We start from the raw sequence: 21,425 nt of genomic DNA, 5'->3' as shown, positions 1-21,425 counted from the left end.
ATTGGGACGCAAGCGGGATATTTTCAATGACTTTCTTTTTAATTTTGTTAAGCAGCAACACATATATAATTGGTAGGGCACATGAAATGACATATACAACTTGAATTTTTCAATTCTTGCAATCTGATAGAGATGACAATTTGCCGAAAATTATATTTAAGTTCCACAGGGCTTCCCCCTACCGATGGATGGTAGTTTTATTGCGAAATACATATTTAGTATAAATGCTGTGGTCAAATAAAAGCTCGAACGGGGCTCTCGAGGAGGGATTTCTGCGCATGGAATTCGCGCCGGGTAACAGTTCGCTCTGACCGGGAAACCAATTTTGACTGTTTAACCCCTAAAGCCGAAATTGGTCAAAAAGCCAGAAACAGTAAAAAATGACTAATTATAATTTATATAGACTATTGGGTAATAATCTGCTTTATCAAAACCAGAGACGTATATACTACATAATGGCTTTATATAACTCTGATCTAACCTAATGCTAGTTTGGAGTAAAAAATATTCAAAACCCTGTTTGACTCTATAGTATTTGAAATATGTCTTCTTTTCTGCGTATATTGATCGTTTATCCCCAAATATAAGCCAAAATACCGAAATGTCCCTTTCAGTGTACAGTCACGCCGCTTTAGGGCCTACGTTACCCTGATGGTATTTTGCGTTTTATTTATAGAACCACGGAATTAGATTAGAAACCGTGATAGAACCACTTACCAAAATATCAACTATATTGTATGTGCCCTGGCAATTATATACCTGTTGCTGCTAAACTAAATTAAAAAGAAAGACATGAAAAATATCCCGCTTGCGTCCCAATATAAGCACACAAAAATGACCGTGCCGCGTTATTGCCTCCCATCACTTCACGCGATTTACTGCAGTAAATCAAATCCAATTAAAAGAACCCTTTCCCGAACATAACGAACCCTATTGTTCTCCGCAGAGCAACCCTCGGAATAAGACAATATCGCTATAATTGGATAATTGGCGATTTTGATATCAGACGGGAGATGCATTCAGCCGTGACATCGAAGTACACAAGCGATGTCTGGGGCTAAATTTACCTGAACGATTGCTCTAGATACAGTTATCGCCAACGGTTTTTTCTCTTGTCGACAGTAACTTAAATAAATCAATGTACACTGTAACTTTTAGCTGAGGGATAGTAATACACAATTTACACACCCAAATATCTTACCTGTAAGTTAAAAGGTATGTTAATAACCTGTAGTTCTTACCACTTTATACTATAGCCAAAGGGCATTTACAATACCTACCTGTGAGTTAACAGGTGAACAATTTACCTCAGAGGTGTTACCTGTGAATGTCGTGGCCAAAGGGCATTTACAACCGATCCTCCAACTAACACAGGTAGTATGGTATCATACTTTAATGGTAAGTTTACTAAAACTCAACTTAATATAGCTGAACAAGATGTAAATGTATGTATAAGATTTTGAAAATATGCAATAACTTAGCTTTAAATGTTGAATCAAAACTTAATGTGTTTGATGTCTACGTATCGCCTGTCCTTAATTACAGCTGTGAAGTGTGGGGTTTTAGCTTGGCTGATCAGATAGAAAAATTACACATTGACTTTTTAAAAAGAATCTTGTATGTTAAAAAGAATACCCCTACGTTTATGTTATACTCTGAACTTGGTCGTTTACCTCTGCAAATTACCTGGAAACTAAGAATAATTAAATATTGGTTAAAATTAACCAAGACTAATAATTGTATTCTAAAGTCATTGTATGACGACATGATTGTTTGTAATCATAATAGCTGTAACTGGCGGTGCCAAGTTAAAAACTTACTAATGTCTACAGGTTTTGGTGATGTTTGGTTAAATCAAAATGTTGTTAACGAAAAAGTATTTTTACATAATTTCAAACAACGTCTCACTGACAACTTTCTTCAATCAATGAACGAGTTTGTGGAAAACTCTTCTAAATGTTATCTGTACAAATTCTTGCTTGACTCGTTTACCTTACAATATTATTTAACAAAATCAATTCCTGTCGTTTATCTTAGGCTTATTTCCAAGTTTCGAATGTCATCCCATCGTTTACGCATAGAAGAAGGCAGATATTGTAATACCCCAAGGGCCCATAGAATTTGTCTACATTGTAACCAAAATCAAATAGAAGATGAATTTCATTTCATTTTAATTTGTCCTCTATACGCAACTTTACGTAAAAAAATTATCAAAAAATATTATTGGAACCGTCCGTCGTCCTATAAACTTGTACAGTTGCTAGCAGTTCGTAATAGGAAAGAACTTTGTCATTTAGGTAAATATTTACAATCAAGTTTACTATTACGCTCGACATAATGTGCATTGTTTAATTATCATGTGCATGCTTTTTCTTTTTATCTCCAGATAAAAACTGATTACTTCTTACTTCATTTGATTGAGATTCTTCCAATCTTTCAATCATGTACATTACTTCAATTAATCATCTCATTAATATTTTTCTTTTGTCATTTGTATTCTCATGTGCGTACAACTGTCCGCCATCTATCAAATCAGCTTGTCTTGTACAATGTAGGTTATGTTACATGTTATTCAATATTTGTGTAATGTTTTCGACACCCTTATTGTACATGTACACATTAATTACTCTGTATTATGCTGTAATGCTTATGGGCCGTAAGGCTGAAAGTGAATAAACAATACAATACAATACAATGGTGTACCGGTGCGTTTCTTTTTGTTTCCAGTGTTGGAAGAAAACAAGTTGTCGAAAGTATTAAAGTAAATTTCAACAGCGGTTAATATCTCAAATGCGTTTTTACCATAGGCTAGTGGCCTAGTGCCTTGACCTACGAATTAGAGGAGATCTAAGTCCGTGGTATAATATACGATATTAGTTGGGTTTTTTTATAAAAAATCTGAATTCTACAGTAAAGTTATTTTTGTAGTAATGGTAGTGATGATATGACATTGCTTCATGGGTATTAAATATACAAGTAAACATAAAGGAGGAACAAATGCAATCGGAGACCTATATATTACATATATACGTCTCTGATGCAATATATCATGAGATTTCAGAACACTACAGTACATTGCAAATAAATGAATCCTTAAACTAGCGCTAACGTCATATTATTTTGTTTTAAATCACGTAATATATAGTGAGTTTTATTTCTATCAGAGACGTATATATTACAGAGATTGTTAAATATACGTCTCTGTAATATATACGTCTCTGATTCTGTGTAGCCAGAGAAGTATATACTATATGTCTCTAGTGTAACCGTTAAGCTAAATGCATATCTTATATAAACGTCGTACGTCCCTGCAATAATAGAACCGTCCTCCGATGTAATCTTTAACGTATATATCGATTCGGTCTTCGTCCTGTCTTCAACCTAATTATATATACATTTACAATTAACAAACACGGCACAGTTCGAGTATGTTACAAACACGTACATTTTAAAAAACCAGGTCGTAGTAATTAACAAACACGGCACAGTTCGAGTGTGTTTAAAAAAAACCAGATCGAAGTAAATTACAAACACGGCACAGTTTTATAGTTTTAATTTGACATATTAATCGAGTGTTTAATAAACACGTTTTACAGATCATCAGGCCGAATAAAGTACAAACACAACAAATTTATTTAAATATATTTTTATTACAAATCGAGAAATAAGCAAAAATATCCAACAGACACGGCCGAAGAAAACTACAAACACGGCACAACTCCATAGTTTTATTTGACATATTAATGAAGTGCATAAAACATGGATTTTAACAGCACAGTTTGATAATGTTACAAACACGTATTTCAAAACACCAGGTCGAAGTAATTTCCAAACACGGCACAGTTCGAGTATGTAACAAACGCGTATCTCAAAACGCGATCAAAGTTAATTACAAACACGGCACAGTTTTATAGTTTTGATTTGACATATTACACGAGTGTTTAATAAACACGTATTTCAGATCATCAGGCCGAAAATAGTACATACACGACAAATTTATTTATAAATATATTTATAACAAATCGAGATATAAGCAAACATATTTCAACAGACACGGCCGAAGTAAATTACAAACACGGCACAGTTCGAGTATGTTATAAACACGTACATTTTAAAAACCGCCAGGTCGAAGTAAATTACAAACACGGCACAGTTCGGGAATGCAACAAACACGTATCTCAAAACACCAAGTCGAAGTAGATTACAAACACGGCACAGTTTATAGTTTATATTTGACATATTAATCAAGTGTTTAATATACACGTATTTCAGATCATCATGCCGAACAAAGTACAAACACGATAAATATATTTAAATATATTTTTATTATAAATCGATTAATAAGCAAACATACTTCACAGACACGGCCGAAGTAAATTACAAACACGGCACAGTTCCATAGTTTTATTTGACATGTTAATGGAGTGTATAAAACATGTATTTTAACGTCACAGTTCGATTATGTTACAAATACATATTTCAAAACACCAGGTCGAAGTAATTAACAAACACGGCACAGTTCGAGAATGTTTAAAAACCCCAAATCGAAGTTAATTACAAACACGGCACAGTTCCATAGTTTTATTTGACATGTTAATGGAGTGTATAAAACATGTATTTTAACGTCACAGTTCGATTATGTTACAAATACATATTTCAAAACACCAGGTCGAAGAAATTAACAAACACAGCACAGTTCGAGAATGTTTAAAAACCCCAGATCGAAGTTAATTACAAACACGGCACAGTTCGAGTATGTAACAAACACGTATCTCAAAACACCAGGTCGAAGTAAATTATACACACGGCACAGTTTTATAGTTTTAATTTGACATATTAATGGAGTGTATTATTTCAACGGCACAGTTCGAGTGTGTTATAAACACGTATTTCAAATTACCAGGTCGAAGTAAATTACAAACACGGCACAGTTCCATTTTGATACATTAATCAAGTGTTTAAAACACGAATTTCAAAACACCAAGTCGGAGTAAATTACAAACACGGCAGTTTTTATAGTTTTATTTTGACATAGTAAGTGTATAAAACATCAAACATGTATTTCAAAACACCAGGCCGATATCAATTACAAACACGGCACAATTCCCTAGTTTTATTTGACATATTTGTTGAGTGTATTATTTCAACGGCACAGTTCGAGTATGTAACAAACACGTATCTCAAAACACCAGGTCGAAGTAANCACGGCACAATTCCATAGTTTTATTTGACATATTAATGGAGTGTATACACATGTATTTTAACGGCACAGTTCGATAATGTTACAAACACGTATTTCTAAACACCAGGTCGAAGTAAATGACAAACACGGCTCAATTCCATAGTTTTAAACATGTATTTCAATGGCGCTGTTCGAGTATGTAACAAACACGGCACATTTTCAAAGTTTAATTTGACATATAAATCGAGTATTTATCAAACACGTGTTCCAAAACACCAGTTTCAAGTTGAAGTAAATTACAAACACGGCACAGCTCCATAGTTTTATTCTGATTACACCAAATAAACATAGGTGAACAAGCACAGACACGTTGTTAATTATGAGGCGAGCTGTCGACTGACAAGTGTTCACACATCAACAGAGCTACCTGGTGATGCTTGACACCGCCCGCGGCAGCTCGAAGTGGTCGACAGGCTACTACCCGGTTAGATCAAAGGCCTAACTAACCGCCAGCGCAGATCCTGTTGCCGCGGAGCACAGGTAAATAAAGGGGGTAAAATAAAAAGCCACGAGTAAACAATAAAAATCCGGGAGTACTTTAAAAGTCCAATGAGTAAAATAAAACGTCTAGGGGTAAAATAATAATCCAGGAGTACTTTAATTCGTAAGGGGGGTAAAATAAACCGGATAGGAGTACTTTAACTTGTCAGGGGGGTAAAATAATAATCTATGAGTACTTTAATTCGTTAGGGGGGTAAAATAACCCGGATAGGAGTACTTTAACTTGTCAGAGGGGTAAAATAATAATCTAGGAGTACTTTAACTCGTCAGGGGGGTAAAATAATTTAGATAGGAGTACTTTAACTCATCATGGGGGTAAAATAATAATCTAGGTGTACTTTAACTCTTCATAGGGTAAAATAACTCTGAAATGAGTACTTTAACTTGTCAAGGGGGTAAAATAACCCGGATAGGGGTAAAATAAAACGTATGGGGTAAAATTTTACTCCTTTCCAGGTTATTTTACTCCTAGACGGTTTATTTTACCCCAATACGTTTTATTTTGCTCAATTCTGAATATTTTACTCCTTTTCTCTTCACCAGTGGATTGAGTTCACAATAATGAAGACCTTTTTATTTTACGACGGATTAAAAAATTTGTGTTGTAAATATAAATGTACTTATTTTGTCGTTCAACTAATTTGAACTATGAAAATTGAGAACAGAAAGCATCAGTAATATAAAAGAGAATGTAACACTGGTGACCATCATGTGGAGTTTGGATTACTAAGAATTAGTATCCAGCAGTAGGGATAGTTTAGAAATGTAACACTGGTGGCAGCACTACTGTACATTTGTTGGTTATTCCATAAATATTTAGGTGGGTCAAATAATAATTTACTTCAATGTGTTGTTTGGGTCTACTGAACACAAAAACTAGAAATGCAGGGATTTTTTACATGAATAAATTTCTTTTTGATATATTTTTAACATTCACGAAAGTAATCAGGAGATTTTCTTCACCATCAAAAAATAAATAAATAAAAGCCTAAAAAAGAATGTTTTTTTCTACCTACCTACCTACCTATCTATTTTGGAGCCGAAACAGGAACACACATATTTTTGTTTGGCCTGATAAGTTACAGATAGAGCAATGCTTGGAGTTGGAGGGGTTGAAGATCACAAGAATTCACAGTATCACGCCTGACACCAACAAAAATTCCATACATTCATTTTCATATAGACTGGGTAATATGGGACAATATGATGAGACGCATTTAAGCTTTACAGAAAGTGCCTGTGATCACAGCACTTGTTGACTTGATGGAACGTTCCATGTGCGTTCCGGTGTTAACGCAGCCCAGGTTCCGTCGTTTTGTGAGCACTGTGAATTTCATAGCATTGCTTACCTATGTCACTAAAGTTGACCTGTTATGTAGAAACTGATTTGTCGTATCCAAACGTCATGTCATGATCAAGGAATTGTTGTATCTTAAATTCAGTTTGAATGCGCCAATTCTAAAAATTCATTGCAAACTCGACTTAGCTTCCTTCAGATGAAAGATTTCCATATAAAAGGGAGATAATTACTAGCACCAGTGCTAAGATAACAAGAGGTCCATTGGACCTGTATCGCTCAGCTGGTTTTATATTTAAGTCATTACAACTGAATGCATTAGTACATCTTTATATGAAATTTCCTCAAAACCAGACAAGATCTATGTTCTAACTCAACTGGGACCACATTATCTGACTTTCAACTAATCAGGGCCTCCTCCATTGAGTTGCCATGTTAACAGATTTTGAAATAAGTAATATGTCATATATAACAGGGTGTAATTAGACAATACTTTAATTTTCATTCAACTATAAGCATTTATAAACCTAGAAACCAATTTTTAACAATTTTTGAAAACTACACCATAGAATATGATAATCTAGCTGTACCATTTCTTGGGACCGCATGGGTCCAATCAACCCCTTTCAATTAGGACATTTTTGTTCTTCCTCAATAATGTTTTTGACCAAATTTTGTACAATCCACTCAGGCAATTAGGGGGTATTAGCGTCTTAAAGCAAAATATTAGATAATTTTCCTGTTTGGGGACTGGTCTTCCTAGCCCCAGGGGTCAAACCAGCCTCATTTATTTAGGAAATGATTGCCCTTCCCCAATTAAGTTTCAGAGAAAATTTGGTTGAAATCTTCTCTGGCGTTTAGGAGATGCATTTTAAAGCAAATTTAGCTAAGATAACCTTCAGGGCCCCGCCCCCCTGGCTTCAGGAGTCGAACCAACCTCACTTATTTAAGAAATGATTGCCCTCCCCTAGTGATGCTGCAGACTAAATTTTGTTGAAATCCTTACTGGCGTTAAGTAGGAGATGAGTTTTAAAGAAAAAGTTGACGACGGACGCTGCGCCACGGCATAAGCTCACTTCGGGCAGGTGAGCTAAAAATAAGAACCTGTTTATTCCGTAAACTTCTTCAGATTTTTATTGTATCATTAATTATTACTCTTTTCATCACTCTTGTAAGACACATTTTTTTTCTTTTGAATGTCATAATGTACCGTAAATTGACTTACAAGACAAGTTATATATCCATCAAGGAAAAGTAGGTCCGGTGATTCCATTTCTTTAGTATTTGTAACGAGAAAAACCTTGTACATGTATTCAATTTGTGATGTATATTACCGAATCTCAAGCGCTTATTCTCAAGTACATACTGTAACCTACTGGCTACAGCTTTTGTATTTATTAGATTAAGGAATTTGGAAATGTGCAAATATTCTACATAAAACAATCATTTGTTTCCATCACAGAAGTTGACAATACAAATTTACATTGAAAAAAACACCATGTATTGGCTTTTCAAATGTTTTATTCAAGTATTTTTTCACAAATATCTGTGCATGGCATTAAATGATACCAAACTCCATACATGTACTATTAGAGATTCAAAATAACAAAAACATTAATTAGACAATTGCTCTTGTCATCTCCCTCGATCACCAAATTATATCTATCTATTACATAGTGAAATGGTGCCAAATCTGGTTAAAAACGAAATGGTCATGTATATAATTATAATTAAAATAATAGTTCAATAAGTAAGCTAGCTTTTTACCTTGTGTTTTTTCGTTGTATAGATATATTATCTACTAAGAATTGAAGTAACTTGTGAAACTCAGACAATGGATACAGTGGAAGTTTGTCACTCTATACAACTTCTAGAAGTTTATTTACTTTAAAAAACTGTAAATCATTGCTTCATTTCATTAAACCAAAAACAAAAACTAGAAAAATGTGTATCTCGTCTAACAAATTTGACTGCTATTTATATAAAAAAAGATAAAATATTATGCACTGGTAATATTTTATTGAAACCTACAACCATTACCACCTCTGTATAGAAAATGCATGTACCTGTCTATAAAAGCCATTTCTAAAGAGCAAATACCTATCTTTAAAGGTCATCTCTCTAGAGTAATAGCTTGTCTATAAGAAACCTATATATTCTCTAAGATCTCTGTATAAACAAATATTGATGGTGCTGATATCACATCCTCTTGAAGACTGCACAGCATAACATGGCCAATGACTCTAGTTCCCATTTCTACACCCCTCTTTGTAATTGAACCTAAGTTTAAAGGTCACTTGTATGTATTTGTTATCTGTTTATTTTCATTGTGATAAGTTTAAAAGGCCATTATTAAAAAAACAGTGAGGTTGAGTCTAGGTTTATTCTCCATATAAAAGTGACTGAAAATAATGTTGTACAGAAGGTTTTTTCTTCTAGTAAAGGGAGGTAATCTGATGCTGGCGAAACATTGGCAATGATTTTTGAACACCTCACCATTTGGTTCAATGTCTTTGATATGAGAAATAATAAAAATGTTGCAGTAAAACCTAGAGTAAGGAAGAAGGACATTGACAGAATGATCACCAGACCATATAAATGACTTTTGTAGTTAGTTATTTTTAACTCTTGTACCTGGTAAACATTGCATAGCTCTTGACGCAGAAAAGAAAATAGTGTGATGTCTACAGATCAACTTAAAGTGACATGCTGGCAAGGAAATAACCAGAAGATTATCATTTTAAAATAATATTATAAAACATCACCAGAATAATATTAGTCTTTACCACAAAAATAAGTCAGATTAATTACTTACACATATTAATTCATTAATAATTATGTTTCAGTTATTTCTAAAATAGAATTACCTTTTAAGCTTCAACAGCCAATTACACAAAAAAATAGTGCACACCTACTTTTCACAGCCATTCACATCTGTATGCATACAAGTGCATTTCTGAATCAACCTGTACACATTCCCAATAGCACTAACTTGGACAGTTCCACACAAGTAATACTTTTACAATTGTAACACAACTATGTATCTCCACACAACACAATCTAACATATGGCAGTGGAAATTTGTCCTGACTATAATATTTCTGAAATATACCTAGAAGGTGAGTGTTCCTATTGACAGATTTTCCTGACTGTTGTATCTGTATACGAAATACATATATAATCAGATTATTGTGGAATTCAAACAAAATATGTGGTGTATATGTCACAGCAAACAACAAAGGCAATATCAACATTCTTTACCGAACACAATTATAAGTAAAACTTAGCCTCTTTCTCACTGAGTACATCACTATTACAAACAAAACCTGATAATTTACACAGCACAGCAGCATATTACAGACCCCAACAAAATATATACATTTGCATATAGTTTCAAACTAAATACAGATGTGCACTTATTCAAATCTGAGATTTATTTTTCCTTTCACAAACACTATTTAAAACAAGCACAATTCTGTTGGAATATTTATGTACAGTATAGCAATATATTCAATAAGGACACACACTAACACAATGTTCATTTCACGTAGTGAACCTGTTGATAAAGATCACCCATGGGAGTCAGACAACAGTGAAATAGACATGTGGCCTTATAAGACAGGTTTCTATCACACAGAAACACCAGTTGTAGTGTTCTTTATATGCTGGTTGTGATTGTGTTCCAATTTTCTTCATAACTTCAGACTACCTATTATATATTCTTTAATAGTTAAACGTTCACTAAATTGACACATTAGTTTAAATTAATAAAAGACAATTTTTTCTCATTCTTTAAAAACTGTAGTAGCACTGACTCATCTGAAAAGACAAGACGTATGTCATTATCCTTCAGCATAATTTGGCAAGTGTTCTTAAAATTTAAACACAGCTGAATAACAATTGTTTTATCGTAAACAAGATTATAATCAATCATACACATTTAACGAAATCAACAACAATATCCAGTTCTAGTAGTTCAGTATTCAATATCTTGAAACAGTAGCTAAAGTGGTATTTATTTCATTTTACTGCTGAAATGATGGAATGGTAAGATTTCTTTTAGGTGAATAAACTGGAATATTCATTCTATCTTAGGTATATTGTCATTGTTGCAGGGTTCTCTAGGTAGGCCTTCCACACGTTGGAAAATCGTGCCATAGTGGCGCCCTCTATCACTCGATGATCTGCTGACCAGCTCACATTCATGATGTGTGTCTTCTTCACGTTACCTTCCTCATCGTACCTTGGCAGCACCTGAACACAAGGGAAAACATAGAAACATGACGAAGATGCTTTCAAAAAAATGATTTTTTTTATTTAATCACTAATATACTACACACCTTGTTGGGCATTTCAGAACATGATCTTTATTGTAAAGGTATTTTTTTTTCGCAGGTTGAAATTTAGTTTCACTCAAGGCCCTTGCAGGATCATTTTTTGCAGATCTCAAGAAAATGAAATTGAAATATTTGATAGCGACTATCTATATGATCAGGTGATTTCTCACCATTATTGTAACATCTCTTTAAGAAAACAGACCATAACCGAGATATAAAATAGGTATCATTTTTTTTTTTATATTTAAAGTTATTAAGGGTCAAGATTATATAGGTTCATCGGCAGTCATGATTAGAGTTTGAAAAAACCAATGTGTACCTGTGTTCTCTTATGCTCAATGTGTTTGTAGTGTTTAGGTGAAGGGTACCAACAATTTAGTTCAGCAAACAAAGAACTTGTCTACAAATGTGAGTATTTATCTAAAACTTACTATAATGTTTTAAAAGTTTATAATATAATCTCTGAAATATTCTCACCTGGAATTTGCCCAAAGCTCCTATAGCTACCTGTGGTGGAAGTACAACTGGCTTTGCATAGGTACCACCAATCTAGAAAAAAACATCAGGCAAAACTGTATATCATTACCATATAGCTATCACCTTTGTATAGCTATTACCTGTGTATAGCTATCATATTTGTATAACTATCACTTGTATATAGCTAGCTACCAACTGTGTATAGCTCCCACCTGCGTATATCTACCACCTGTGTATAGCTCCCACCTGTGTATAGCTATCACATTTGTATATCTATCACCTGCATATAGTTACCACCTGTGTATAGCTATCACATTTGTATAACTATTACCTGTGTATAGCTACCACCTGTGTATAACTACCACCTGTGTATAGCTATCACATTTGTATAACTATTACCTGTGTATAGCTATCACATTTGTATAACTACCACCTGTGTATAACTACCACCTGTGTATAGCTATCACATTTGTATATCTATCACCTGTATATAACTACCCCCTGTGTATATCTATCACATGTGTATAGCTCCCACCTGTGTATATCTATCACCTGTGTATATCTATCACCTGTATATAACTACCACCTGTGTATATCTATCACATGTGTATAGCTCCCACCTGTGTATAACTCCCACCTGTGTATAGCTATCACATTTGTATAACTAGCGCCTGTGTATAACTACCACCTGTGTATAGCTACCACATTTGTATAACTATTACCTGTGTATAACTACCACCTGTGTATAACTATCACCTGTGTATAGCTATCACATTTGGATAACTATTACCTGTGTATAGCTCCCACCTGAGGATATCTATTACCTGTATATAGCTATCACCTGTGTATAAGCTCCCACCTGTGTATATCTATTACCTGCGTATAGCTACCACCTGCGTATATCTATCACATGTGTATAGCTACCACCTGTGTATAGCTCCCACCTGTGTATATCTATTACCTGTATATAGCTATCACCTGTGTATAAGCTCCCACCTGTGTATATCTATTACCTGCGTATAGCTACCACCTGCGTATATCTATCACATGTGTATAGCTACCACCTGTGTATAGCTCCCACCTGTGTATATCTATTACCTGTGTATAGCTACAACCTGTGTATATCTATCACCTGTGTATATCTATCACCTGTATATAACTACCACCTGTGTATAACTCCCACCTGTGTATAGCTATCACATTTGTATAACTATTACCTGTGTATAACTACCACCTGTGTATAACTAGCACCTGTGTATATCTATCACCTGTGTATAGCTATCACATTTTTATATCTATCACCTGTGTATAGCTATCACATTTGTATAACTATTACCTGTGTATAGCTCCCACCTGTGTATAACTACCACCTGTGTATAGCTATCACCTGTGTATAGCTATCACATTTGTATATCTATCACCTGTGTATAACTACCACCTGTGTATAACTACCACCTGTGTATAGCTATCACCTGTGTATAGCTATCACAATTGTATCACTATTACCTGAGTATAGCTATCACATTTGTATAACTATTACCTGTGTATAGCTCCCACCTGTGTATATCTATTACCTGTATATAGCTATCACCTGTGTATAGCTATCATCTGTGTATGGCTATTACCTGTGTATAGCTATAACCTGTATTTAGCTCCCACCTGTATATAGCTATCACCTGTGTATAGCTCCCACTTGTGTATAGCTCCCACCTGTATATAGCTATCACCTGTATATAGCTCTCACTTGTGTATAGCTCCCACCTGTGTATATCTATTACCTGTATATAGCTATCACCTGTATTTAGCTATCACCTGTGAATAGTTATCACCTGTGTTTAGCTATCACCTGTGTATAGTTATCACCTGTGTTTAGCTATCACTTGTGTATAGCTCCAACTTGTGTATATCTATTACCTGTATATAGCTATCACCTGTGTTTAGCTATCACCTGTGTATAGCTATCACCTGTGTATAGCTCTCACCTGTGTAAAGGTATCACATGTGTAAAGCTCTCACCTATGTATAGCTATCACCTGTGTTTAGCTATCACCTGTGTATAGTTATCACCTGTGTATAGCTATCACCTGTGTAGAACTATCACCTGTGTATAATTATCACAATTGTATCACTATTACCTGAGTATAGCTATCACCTGTGTATAGCTATCACCTGTGTATAGCTCCCACCTGTGTATAACTATTACCTGTGTATAACTATTACCTGAGTATAGCTATCACCTGTGTATAGCTATCACCTGTGTATAGCTCCCACTTGTGTATATCTCCCACCTGTGTATAGCTCCCACCTGTGTATAGATCCCACCTGTGTATAGCTCCCACCTGTGTATAACTATTACCTGTGTATATCTATTACCTGTATATAGCTATCACCTGTGTATAGCTCCCACTTGTATATAGCTCCCACCTGTGTATATCTATTACCTGTATATAGCTATCACATTTGTTTAACTTTTATCTGTGTATAGCTATCACCTGTGTATAACTATTACCTGAGTATAGCTATCACCTGTGTATAACTATTACCTGTGTATAGCTATCACCTGTGTATAAATACTACCTGAGTATAGCTATCACCTGTGTATAACTATTACCTGAGTATAGCTATCACCTGTGTATAGCTCCCACCTGTGTATAGCTCCCACATGTGTATTACTATTACCTGTGTATAGCTATTACCTGAGTATAGCTATCACATGTGTATAACTATTACCTGAGTATAGCTATCACCTGTATATAACTATTACCTGTGTAAAACTATCACCTATGTACATACTACTGATTTAACTATTCATTTATATTTGCGAACTTAAACATATGTCTAATCTTATTAGCCAATATTCTTTCCCCTTTCCTTGCAAAATACAAATATGCGAATAAAATCAAATAACGATGTATCTTAAATGTCTTAAGGTTGGTTAGGTTATTAGAGGAACTGCCTACTGATAAATTATGAAAAGCATATTTTAATCTATGCAATTAAAAGCAATGCTGTAGAAGGTCACAGTACCTTAAAATGTCAAAGGTTACAAATTAAAAGTTTGCACATATTTGACCTTTGACCTTCAGGTCAATACACCATGATGCAAAGACGGTGCACTAGACATTGTCTATGAGAGATGCAGGTATGCTACAAGTGCCTTCATCATATCTTTGATTGTTTAAAATTTACAGCCCAGGCAAGATATTCATGAAAAATTAGCTTACCATTACCTAATGACAGTGCACTGTACACCGTCTGTGGATGATGCAGGTATGCAGTCATACTAGGTTGCTGAGTTCTTATTTTTGCCAGGATTTTAAGGAAGCGCAACTGACTGAAATTTTGTCTAGGCTGTGTTGCCCAAAACTCTGCAAAACAACTGCCCAGTACTACATATCTGCTGTTTTTTGAGATTAATACGACTTTTTACCTTAGGGGTATTAAGAGAGAGAGATTTCACTGTAATTACATCCTTATGTCATGATGTTAAATAAATAGAAGATTATGATATAAACCTACCGCTCCAATGTTTGATAAAGAAAACGTGCCTCCCGTCATGTCAGCTGTGGACAGCTTTCCCTCCAGGCCTACTATATGCAGTCGGTTGAGTTCGGCAGCAATCTCGTACACACTCAATGACTGTACATTCTTTACATTTGGAACTATCAGCCCTTCAATGGTATCCATTGCTATACCAATGTTATGAGAAGCCTAAAAGGATAATGTATGTCACAATGCACATGTAATGCCAAGCAACATGATACTTCAAAACACAATTACAAAATATCTCTATGCCATCAACCACTTTTTTTCTCTTTTTTTTACATTGTGATTAATTCAAGAACCAATTGAGGTTTTAAAGGAACCATTTTCCCCATTTAAAGTTTTACTTTAATTCGATTACATATATGGAATTCCTCTCTAACTGTATTATACTTCTACATTTTTGGTGTGTTTTTTTTTGTCTAACAAAGGATTTTAATGCAAAGAGTATGAAAAATCTTCAAAAACAGGAAGCAAATATTCCAATGGGAAAATCATTTCAAGATAATCAGTAAACTTTCCAACTCAGAAGGGAATTTTAGGAGATGAGAGATTTTATTTCTATGGGAAATACTCATAAACAGTTAACTCTGGCATATATAACATTTTAATGACCCAGCACAGTAAAGTCTGTTGGGTCTATCTCAGTTCTAGTCACATACATACCAGGTATGTACTATTTTAATGGCCCAGCACAGTAAAGACTGTCAGGCCTATCTCAGTTCTAGTCATACATACCAGGTACGTGATATTTTAATGACCCAGCACAGTAAAGTCACATACATACTACGTATGTTATATTTTAATGACCCAGCCCAGTAAAGTTACATACATACCAGGTATGTAATATTTTAATGACCCAGCCCAGTAAAGTTACATACATACCAGGTACGTGATATTTTCACATTCTTTGTCCACAGAGGCATTCAATATAGGAAACTGGTGCAACGCCATTGAGGTTGCCTGAAAAGTAATCAAATTAAATAGTATTCAAAGTAGATCAAGAAGGTTATTACAACACTTGTACTTTCAAGCCTAAAATTCATTTAACAATTGTGTGAAAGTTCCCTTATTTCAATTTCCCAACATTCAATATACTAAAGAACCAGTCATATATATTATTCCAAAGAGGTTATTTGCAATATTTGGAAAATATGTAATTTTTTAAAGAGCACAACAATATAAAACATCCAAAAGTTATTTGATACATTCAATATAAAACTCTTTCACACTGTTTCAATTTTTTGAAGATACCTAGCTGAGCCTTGTAGCTCAGAGTACAATTCAATTGTTTAGGGTTTACATTTGGTCATTTCCCATGTATTCTGAAATTAATTTCTGTTGTGTACATCAAACTGATATTTAACGAAGAATGAGACTACAGACCTTTATGATGAACGGCATGTATGAGAATTTCATTCCAGTTGCTGCTGTCAGTGCCTTTGCACTTTCCCTCAACATTACAAGTTTGGTCACATCAATTTCGTCACAGTAACCGAACAATGGGACACTATTAGCTTCCGTCATAGATTTCACCATGGCTTTTTGAACTCCCTTTATTCGTTCTGTCTTGTCCTTTCCGATCGGGATCGACACTGCTGGGACAACAGGAAGTGGGGCTGCCCTAGGTGCCGCTGGTGTAGGTACAGAAACTGGGGAAGGGGGTGCCACATGTGGTGATACAGGTGGTGCTTCTCCTTGTATGTATCTCATGATATCCTCTTTCAATACACGGCCATCTTTACCTGTACCTGTGACATCAGATAGCTTGATCTGAAAAATAATGGTTTCTGATTAGTAATAAAAGACATGTTTAGGGTTGGTAAATGTTATCAGTGTTCTCCGAAACACAAAACTGAGGGTATTTTCACCCCAAAACAGTTGGTTGTACTTGTCATCATTTCATGGAAAATTACCTCTTTATGATCATATTCACTAAAATTAAGAACAACTGCTGGTAGAAGCATGGTACTCACAGAGATTGTTTTCTATTTTAACTTCTTTAATGAAAGAATTACTTTATAAAATATCCTAGAGTAAGGGTAGGTTACTAATGTCACACAATAATAACCCAATCTTGTCACACTTACGGAGTTCTCCATGGCAATCTTACGAACAGCAGGAGTGGCAAGGACTTTCTGTTGGAGGACCTTAGGTTGTGAATGTTCATCTTCTGATGAGGAGGAGGAAGAGGAGGAACTGGAATCGTCTGACTCATCTGGACTAGAAGTCTCCTCTATAGATACAAATACTTTAAAATTAGCAGGTAAGATTTAAATATTAATTTATCAAAGAGATGTGCTTAAAGAGAATTTCTTGGTTTGTTTTTGTTTCTTTTTCCAATTTTCCAATTTTGTTACTATAACAGGCTATAAGCACTTTGAAATTAAGATCATTTGTGTTCAGATGTAATTCTGATTATACATTTTACTGCAATTATATTCTGTTAGAAGCAAAATCTAAAACAATCTTTATTTTTTATTATTAAATCTCATTGGGAATGGGGCTAAAATGTGTAGCCATGGGTGCTTTAATACCGGTCTCCGTGTCTGTTTCTATATCGACTAGCGGATCTCCAACCTGGGCAACATCATCCAGTTCGTAGTAGATTTTTCGGATGATTCCGTCATAGCGACTGGTAATGGTGACAGAAGCTTTGTCACTCTGTACCTGACAAATACTGTCAAACTGCTTCACGTGGTCTCCGACACTCACATACCTGATCAACAAAACAGTGATAAACAACAACACTCAAACTCAGGTACTTAGCCAAAAGACTGTCACAGCTATCACAATCATAATATCAATAAACTGTAGCCTGTCCTTTGTTTTGTAGATTTCTGAGTATTTTTCCAACAAACATAATTTTTCAGAAGGATACACCTGCTTATGAGCTTCTCCAACGTGTGATGGTTTGTTGTCATGTTTACAGCTGGTATCTAACACAACGTGTGATGGTTTGTTGTCATGTTTACAGCTGGTATCTAACACAACGTGTGATGGTTTGTTGTCATGTTTACAGCTGGTATCTAACACAACGTGTGATGGTTTGTTGTCATGTTTACAGCTAGTATCTAACACAACATGTGATGGTTTGTTGTCATGTTTACAGTTGGTATCTAACACAACGTGTGATGGTTTGTTGTCATGTTTACAGCTGGTATCTAACACAAGTCAAGTTAATTAACTAATTGTATAAAAACACAAGTGCCTTCACAATTTGAAACTTGATCCAATGAGAGTTTTATAAACATGATAACCAGCCACCACACGATCGAGGACTTTTGTCTCCCTCAACATTCATATTGTATCTGGAAAACTAATGTTGCCATGGATCATGATGTCATTATAAAATATCATGTCACACAGCATTGTTACGGGATATCCTAATTAAAAGATAAACCACAGAAATCAAGTCCAAAAGTCAATCAACAAAAAAATGTTTAAGAACTCCTAGCAAGTTTATTCCAATTCGTCATGATTGAGGAAACCTAGTGTTTGTTGGAGAAATTGTAATACCATGTGAATTGATGAAAAACATCACTTCATCACAACAAGTTTGTCAAAATTCCCCCTCCAGGCTAACCATAAAACCATGTATTTCTCCCTCCAGGCTAACCATAAAACCATGCATTTCTCCCTCCTGGCTAACCATAACACCATGTATTTCTACACTCCAGGATCATAAAACCATGTATTTCTACACTCCAGGACCATACAACCAAGTATTTCTACACTCCAGGATCATAAAACCATGTATTTGTCCCTCCAGGCAAAACATAAAACCATGCATTTCCCCCTCCTGGCTAACCTTAACGCCATGTTTTTTTACACTCCAGGATCATAAAACCATGTTTTTCTCCCCTCCAGGACCATACAACAATGTATTTCTACACTTGAGGACCATACAACCGTGTATTTCTACACTCAAGGACCATACAACCAAGTATTTCTACACTCCAAGACCATAAAACCATGTATTTCTACACTCCAGGACCATAAAACCATGTATTTCTACACCCCAGGACCATACAACCATGTATTTCTACACTTCAGGACCATACAACCATGTATTTCTACACTCCAGGACCATAAAACCATGTATTTCTACAATCCAGGACCATACAACCATGTATTTCTACACTCCAGGACCATGAAACCATGTATTTCTACACTCCAGGACCATACAACCATGTATTTCTACACTCCGGGACCATAAAACCATGTATTTCTACACTAGGTTCAAGATTAAAAGGAAACTCTTAAATTACACTCACAAAAATATGTGTTATATGTAACAGTAGTTGACACTGCCAACGTACATGATAATATTGTGAAAATAAAATAAACGCAATTATAGAGGATGCATTGAGTCTAAGAGTCATAAAGTATGGGAAATGTTTATAGTGAAATCTTTATTTACTATTTACTGTCATCAAGATTGATTACTAGATAAATTAGTTAGATAAGACAGTGCGTATGTAATGACAGGGTTAAAGATAGTAGTAAAGTGTCATTGAGATGGCAAGGTCATGTCAGATTTAACAGGGTGTCAGTTAAGGCAGGTGTCAGTAAAGTCAGACTCCCCTGTATATGTTGAAATGTTCAGTCACACAGCAGTGAGTCATCTTCATTAGTTCTTACCATTCTTTGACATTGACCTCTTTGATACCTTCTCCGATGTCGGCCAGTTTAAAAGGATAAGTCTTCCCACAGCACACTGCAGAAAAATTGACAAGAACGATTATGAAATTAATTGACCATGTATATCATATGTTCAACAATGAGAACCAGCTAGCCTTGATCTAAGAAATTATGTAAATGTTTTAAAAGGCAAAATATGTATAGTTGGTGTGGTACAATAAAATTTGATGCTCTATGCTACTTTTTCTAAAATTCATTTCCTGTGTACAGTTCGTGAAGTTAGGATTACAACGGTGTCACATCAGGTTTGTTTATTACTTCATTGATCTATTTAATTAAAATCAGTTTAATTTCAAATTCAAATTTTCATTTTACTCTTTATTTTCTTGTCTTTTTCTGAAAATTTACAAATTACCTACACTCAGTAATAGGTACATTGCATATATATTTAGAGTCTGGGATAATTAACCCCTCTATAACAACTACCTGTTTATAGTGATCATGATCACTATACAAATATTTCCAGGGTTTTTGCCAGGTGTTTTTGGGGTCCAGTACAGGGACCCATTCCCGATTCAAAAATGACCCTGTATTTTCCCAATTGGATTAAAAAATATGTTTATAAAAGTTTCCAGTCATTATATGTGCAGCATTTGAAGTAATACTGTCCATGAAGGAGCATTCAATAAACAAAAACACTACAAATTGATGTGTTTATATATTGCTATAAATTTAATCTAGGAAACAGCTAGAGGAAAATAAACTGCAAATCTGGAATGGTGGCACCTTAAAAAAATAAGTGAAGGTTTATACCTGTACTGGTTTGAAATGTTCTTATCTGGCAAACATTGTGGTGCTTCCATATCCTTTGGGTACGTTTCTGAGCTACTCTTGTGTTCTGCTGGTGTTTGGATTGTATTCCTCTAACAGATGCTGGAGGCTAGATAACAGATATAGTCATGATTTTAATAGTTGTTCCCCCATTATGACAGGTACAACACTTACTCCGCATTACTTACAACGGAACAATTGTGAATATTTATTTCTTGGAGTAATGGCATTACATTTGAACTGATTAAATGTAGATAAAATCTTTAGCAAATCAAAACATGATTTTGTATATAAACATAGGCTGACCGCAGGCCGCCAGGTGATGAAGCTGAATTCGACCCAACTCGCCTAGATAAGTAAGACACAAAGTCGAAACTTGTTATAAATAACATTTTTGACCGAAAATACCCACAAATACTCGTGTTCGACAAAGGATATCTCTTGAAAGGCGTCTAGCTGTCTGAAGACTTGCCATCTTCTATTGCAACTCAGAAAAACTTGTTTGCAATTAGCAAGGTGCCCGTGGAGTTTGTTAATTGAGCTCTGCAAAACG

At 34.9% G+C, this 21,425-nt stretch overlaps 2 protein-coding genes across 2 annotated transcripts in view; both read right to left on the bottom strand.

Annotated features, from left to right (window-relative positions):
• The window catches only part of LOC110465630 (target of EGR1 protein 1-like), a 23,604-nt gene extending 16,364 nt beyond the window's left edge, over positions 1 to 7,240 (bottom strand). The window contains exon 1 of the mRNA XM_021521582.1: positions 7,093 to 7,240. The gene's annotated coding sequence lies outside the window, so the exon portion shown is untranslated. The remainder of the gene's footprint in view (positions 1 to 7,092) is intronic.
• Positions 7,241 to 8,543: 1,303 nt separating this feature from the next.
• Positions 8,544 to 21,425, bottom strand: LOC110465621 (lipoamide acyltransferase component of branched-chain alpha-keto acid dehydrogenase complex, mitochondrial-like). The gene is made up of 10 exons (XM_021521570.1): positions 21,285 to 21,425; positions 20,855 to 20,981; positions 20,042 to 20,117; positions 17,935 to 18,116; positions 17,488 to 17,633; positions 16,784 to 17,170; positions 16,283 to 16,360; positions 15,374 to 15,565; positions 11,855 to 11,926; positions 8,544 to 11,294 (listed from the first exon to the last, which is right to left on the bottom strand). Exons 1-10 carry the CDS (start codon positions 21,345 to 21,347, stop codon positions 11,127 to 11,129), a joined length of 1,491 nt encoding a protein of 496 aa, XP_021377245.1. The 5' UTR covers positions 21,348 to 21,425; the 3' UTR covers positions 8,544 to 11,126.

Source organism: Mizuhopecten yessoensis, unplaced genomic scaffold (assembly GCF_002113885.1).
Source record: "Mizuhopecten yessoensis strain PY_sf001 unplaced genomic scaffold, ASM211388v2 scaffold11095, whole genome shotgun sequence".
In the NCBI taxonomy this organism is placed as follows: Eukaryota; Metazoa; Mollusca; class Bivalvia; order Pectinida; family Pectinidae; genus Mizuhopecten; species Mizuhopecten yessoensis.
The sequence above is the reverse complement of the archived record's forward strand: the minus strand, read 5'-3'. Positions and strand labels throughout refer to the sequence as shown.